This window comes from Corvus moneduloides, chromosome Z (assembly GCF_009650955.1).
Source record: "Corvus moneduloides isolate bCorMon1 chromosome Z, bCorMon1.pri, whole genome shotgun sequence".
NCBI lineage: Eukaryota > Metazoa > Chordata > Aves > Passeriformes > Corvidae > Corvus > Corvus moneduloides.
This window is the reverse complement of record NC_045511.1, coordinates 42738389-42744388: the sequence shown is the minus strand read 5'-3', so window position 1 is coordinate 42744388 and position 6000 is coordinate 42738389. Positions and strand designations below refer to the sequence as shown.

Genomic DNA, 6000 nt, shown 5'->3' with positions numbered 1-6000 from the left:
AAGAAGCAACATGGTTTCGGTCACCAGACACATGAATGCCTTTCAGTTCCACTGGTCCTGCACAAATTCCACTACAAAGGTAATTATCAGATGGATGCAATAAGTATACTGATGTCAGGAACCAAATTCAGCATTAACATGCTGTTTTATGAACATTATTCCCTTCCCACCACCAAAAGAAAAAAAAAAAAAAGGCATTGTTAGACAAGAGAGTTGTATTGAATTCACTTCTTTTATTGCAGTGACATCCCCGATACAAAGTATTAACTGCAATAATTACGTTAAAACATTAGAAAAGCATTTGTGTGGGACAGTTACAGTACAGTGTCAAATCTTACATCTTCAAGTGGGCCACAACCCACTAACGCTCAAATCTTTTAAATTATTTTTAGTTATTTTTTTAAATATCTAATGTCAGAAAAAAGGATATAAAAAGAATGTATGTAAGAGGAAACCTAAATACAAGCGAACAAATAAATAATTTGATTTTCACCAGCTATTACTGTCTCTCTAAACCCACATGAAGGAACCTAATCTATAAGAAGTTATGAATTGCCATGTGTGTTTTAATTTTTCATGTCATTAATATGATTGGAACGTAAGTAAATTTGGCGTCAAAATCAAAGCAGGAGTTGGAGCGACCGCCACTGACTGACATCTGTTGCAGACAATTACCATTAACTGTTCAAATTTAAGTGAGCAAATAATCTTGGAACTTGCCCTCATGCCTAGCATTAGTGGACTCCTGAGAGTGCAGGTGAAAAGCATCCTACGGTATTTCACAGACATGACCTTAACTATCCCCATATGCATATTTAGATATACTTTATATAATTTTATACACATATATGCATGTATACACACACACTTCATTTGGTTTCTGTGTTGTGTTACAGATCACAAGCAATGGTTTCCTGAATGGGCAAATAAACTTTTTTAAATAAGTGTACCTGTGCATGTTTTTTGTTTTTTTTTCTTTTTTTAAGATAGCAGCACTAAATCCATGCCATACTGTCCATCTGCTCAAAAGAATGTAACCTACAAAAAGAAGGAGAAACGTGGCAATGATTCCATATGCACAATGTGACAACCTTATCCCCTGCAAAACCTGTGATATTTATTTATGTTGGTAAGTTTGATCCACATCCCCTCACCTGGAAGGAAACAGCACTTTGACCCCACACTGTCTTGTCTTACAATGCTTTACCATAACAAGCTGGGTTCATGCTGGCATCAGTTATCTCACACTTAGCAGCAAGACATGCATGTTTGTTTTTCTTAAAAAGTGAAATGATTCCATAGTCTCAAATCCAATTGACAGAAACAGCAAAAAAAGGAAAAAAAAAAAAAGAAGAAAAAAAGGGATTTTTCGCAGTTTACCAAGAACTTGACAACAGTGTACACTGCACAGTGTATTTTTTTCTTTAATCACAAGAAGTTGAAGCTCCACCTTGACACACAATGATTATGCTTTGTCCTTCAAGAGGAACAGTTACATTTCAATTTGATCCTGTATTTAGCAAAACAAACAAAAAAAAACCACCAACCAAACCCCAAAAAACCCCCAAACAAACCAAACAACAACAACAAAAAAAAACCCAAAAAACCTTTTCTGTGCATCCTTAAATGAAAAGTCACTCACCCACTGGTAAACTGATCCAGTAGCATGTCCAATATCAAAAGCTTGTGAAATGTTTTTAGGCAATCCTTTCTATCCAAAAAATATTAGGAATTTAAAAAACAGTTCACATTACTAACCTTTATACAAAGGCTCAAGTGAAATTTCTTTTGCAGGTGTTCAGAGTACTAAATTATGAAGTTTCCAAAATATACAGTGAAAGGGCACACAAGACTGGCAGTTTCTTTATTGAACATAGAAAATGTATAAAGTAGGATGTATGGAATAGATCAAAATTGCTAGACGATCAAACCTGAGTATTATTTAATAAGACTAAATTCATCTTCTGACAAGTGAATGAATTGACCTAAAAACATCTCCCCTAAGAACTTAGTGGTCCGTTTAACCATTTGTTGAAAAATGCGAGAGAACTGCAGCTTTTACATTTCATACTGGATAGCACAATTCCACATAGTGTTTACTGTTTTCTGTTAGATAGCATCACATTGCTTATATATTATCCCCATTCAAGCCTTAAGTCGAGTTTTGTTTCAGAAATAAGTTGAAAAGTGACACTAAAACGTAAGAGGCCAAGAACTAGGACAGGTCTTTTATTTTCTTCCCATCTGTATTAAGATGGAAAGCTTCAGACAGCAAGATGAGCTTGATTTCACAGCAGAGCTAAGCCTAAGAGAATACTACCCTCTGCCAAGGTAGATAAAATTCGCTGTCTCAGACTACTGCCAAAGTAGTACACATCATCAAATCAGAAAAAGAACTCTCTCTACAAGCGGAATTAAGTTTTATTTTAACTGTGAAAAACCTTAGTGACAGTAACATCAGGGATGTGCTCTAGTTCAACTGACCTGCCCCAATTCTCACCTTTAAATCTAACAGATATAAAAATAAAAAAAACCAAACAGAAACAAAACCTTTCTGACGATAGAAAACATACAGTACTAAGAACTAATAGCTCAATGGAAGACTGAAAAGCAGCATTCATTTTTATTGTAATATGGAATAGACTAAAAACTAAAGGAAGTCTGATCTAAACTCTTAGTTGAAGGCAGATTTTGACATTCTATATAAATTTACAAAACAGGATGTATGGGTGAGATTTGGTTAATTTTAAAAGGCACCTCAAGGCTAAAAGGCTTTTATAAATCTATAATCCTTTCATTGATCAAAAATACAACATTTTATTGCTGCTATTCAAATAGCAAACAAAAAGCTTGTCTTGTTCTTCAGTCTAACAAGGAATCCTCCCCCATTAAGCAAGATTAAATTACAGAAAATATAGAATAAAACTGAAGATGTCACAACTTTAGAAATACAGTGACTTTCCTTGTGTGCTTTCAAGTCAGTGAAATAGTGAAAGAAGAGTCACTTTTTGCCTTTGTGATGTTAATGAACTATAGACCACACCAGTCACTCTCCCCTGGGCACTGCAGTACCATTTCATCACAGCTGTGCCATGCTCAGTGCTCTTAGGAATAGAAGGTGAGAACACTCTGATGATTCCCACGAACCAGAAGAATGGGTGGCAGATCTTTAGAGAGGACTTCCAGCCAGGCCATGTACAGAGCGCTCGACACTGCCCCTTTCCTCGCCACTGGCAAGCTCCTGCAAGCAACAAGGGAAACAACGTTCACTGATCAGAAAAACCTGGCCAGGTACAAGTCAGATCATAAAAAGTATGACAGATGATTCTGGAAAGATCTAAATATTAAGTCAAATTTCCTAACCTTTCTAATTTACTTCTTCCTCCCCCTCAGAATTCATGAGTTGAGAGTTTGTATCTTAAAACATCACAGGCCTTTACACCTATTTCCCCTCCCTTTTGGCCTGTCACCACCATTTAATATTCACGCATCTTCATGCAGAATCCTCCTCAGCTGAGAACAGCCTCTTGAAAGACTTTCCAAGATTTTAAAATACAATCTGCCTGCTGCTTGTTCACATCAAAAGCAATTAAAAAAAAAAAAAAAGTGAGCAAGGTAACAACTTCACTTTATCTAGAGAGATCTCCTAGAAAAGGAAATCAAAGGAAGGACTTCAGGAAGAGGGGAATAACTGCACAGGAGTAGAAAGAATGTGAGAATCCTGAACTGCACCACAAATGTGGAGGTGATCAACTAAAGCAGCACAGTCAAAAGCACAACACTAATAACGACATTTTTTGTTCAGCAGGATAGTAGCTTCATACTTCTAACAAATAAATACTGTCAGCACTGAAATCTTGAGTATTTCTACAGTTCAGTGCCAAGGCAAAGGCTTGTTCCTGATCTGTATTTAGATTTGTGTTTCAAATTACAGCTCCATACCAATTCGGGTAACACCACAAATCCAAATAATTCACTTACATGACAATTATGTTAGCTGTACTTGAATGTTCTTTCAGCAACTCGTTTAGCCTAATCTGTCGGTAAGTCTGTAAATAAAAGGAAACTTGTTAGGAACAGCTTTTATGTAAAAACTACAGGAAGTTTGTTAAAAAATAAAAAAAAAAAAAAAAAGAAAACAAGTATGACCAACTGGAATGAGTAATTAATAAAAAGCAGGTACTTCCACCTCAGTGTGGAAACTCATTCTTCATTACCAAAAAACCTATGGTTGTAAGGTTGGGAAGAAAGAAAGCAGCAAGCTTAAAACGCAAGGAAGGCAAGTGCTACCCTGTTACAGGATGCCATTTATTTTCTCCTCCAGAGAAACACCTGAGAAGAAATACTTCTCATGTCTCTCTGGTGCACAATAGCCCAGGAAAGATGTCAAACCTTCAACTGTTCCTTTGCACCACAAAGTGTTGTTTGGTTTTGGTGGTGTTTTTTAAAAACAATGAAACAAACACCATTAGCTTGGTCAAAAAACCAAAAAAAACAACAAAAAAAGAGAGAGTCACAAATACCTGGATACAGACTAAATTATTCTAAACTAACTGCTAAAATACTGTAGGAAAGCAGTCTGGCCTCTGCTCATACCCAAATGCAGAACCTTTTTTGCTTTTGTGAACCATCTAAATGGTTTTGGATGCTGCTTTTTATCTGCTATTCACAAAAACTGCTATGGAATAGAGAGAAAAACAAGAATTAACTCACTGATATCACAACCACAAATGTAGTAGAGAGAAGGACGTTTTAACTGACTTAACACTCTAAAGAAAACAGAACCTTTGTTTTGTAAAGCTCAAGCTCATTATCTGTTATCCTCCATGGTTCATCCTCCTTCATTTTATCTGCAACCTCCTGTTCTTTATCATCCTCATGAAGTCGGAAGGGCTCTATCATTTCCTCAAAAGCTGCAATACTGGAGGATTAAGTAAACAAGCATTAGAGCAGATACGAGTCTCGATGTCAAAAATTATTTTCACAGTATGAGAATTAGGTTTTATTGCTATGTAAAAATAAACTGAAGGGTTTTTTTCCCTGCCTGTTGCACTTACAATGTCAAATCACCTCTTTGCATATACACTGTGATTCAGCAAACAATTCACCACACAATTGAAGTTCAACTCAGTTCAACAATTTCCTTCTAATTTTAAAAGCTGTACAGTACTACCCTTAAAAAATGGGATAGTAACTAGGAGCAGCTTATTCAGAACTAACTTTGAAAGAAGGGCAGTTTACATGTTACACTAAAAAGCAGCTATCAAGTCTCATGCTATTGCTTTTAGGATTCTGGCTTTGATCTTTTTATTTTGCTTCTTTTATCTCTTTCCAGTACAGGCCAGGAGCCACATTCAAATGAAAAAAACCACAGAGATCTAACTTAGTCTTCCTGTTGCGCTTGCAAGAATATCAATACTTTGAATTTACCAGAACTTTAGAGCAAAAACTTCAGAATAAAACCTTCTGAAGATCAAGGAGGATTAATTTCTACTACAAAGAACAACTCTCATCACCCTACTTTTCCACCTGCATTTCCTCCAGGAAATACCCACATTATGAACAAAACATCTTTGCATCTACCCTTGGTGGACTTTTACTGTACAATGACCTTCACTGTAATCAAAAGAAAGAAAACAAATGTGATCTGTGGCTGAGCAAAAAGGAGACCTATTAATAATATTACATTATTATACAGCACACCAAATATTAAAAATTAATCTTCCTCCACTTGGTTTTCAGCTACTGTTACCTAATACCTAAACAGTATTTAGAAATATTTTAAGGAAAACTATTTAAAAGGGTATAAAAGAACTCATAGTAACGTTTAGGATTTAGGCAAGTTCTAAAGTAACATTTCTCAATTTCCACAGCACATCAAGACTTTCATATAAATGCACAACCATATAAAAGGTATTTTTACAACTTCAGCATACTCAAGAAGGCCTGAGGGGAAAGGGAGATAATGGGAAAGGAGGATATTTTTAGGTCATACATATT

The 6000-nt window shown here is 35.7% G+C and overlaps 1 protein-coding gene across 1 annotated transcript in view; it reads right to left on the bottom strand.

Moving 5' to 3' along the window:
• Nucleotides 1-213: 213 nt before the first annotated feature.
• SLC12A2 (solute carrier family 12 member 2) overlaps nt 214-6000 on the bottom strand; it is a 54973-nt gene continuing 49186 nt past the window's right edge. The window contains 3 exon segments of the mRNA XM_032095640.1: nt 214-3241; nt 3982-4049; nt 4786-4921. Coding sequence (XP_031951531.1) covers nt 3106-3241; nt 3982-4049; nt 4786-4921 — 340 coding nt within the window. The 3' untranslated portion in view covers nt 214-3105.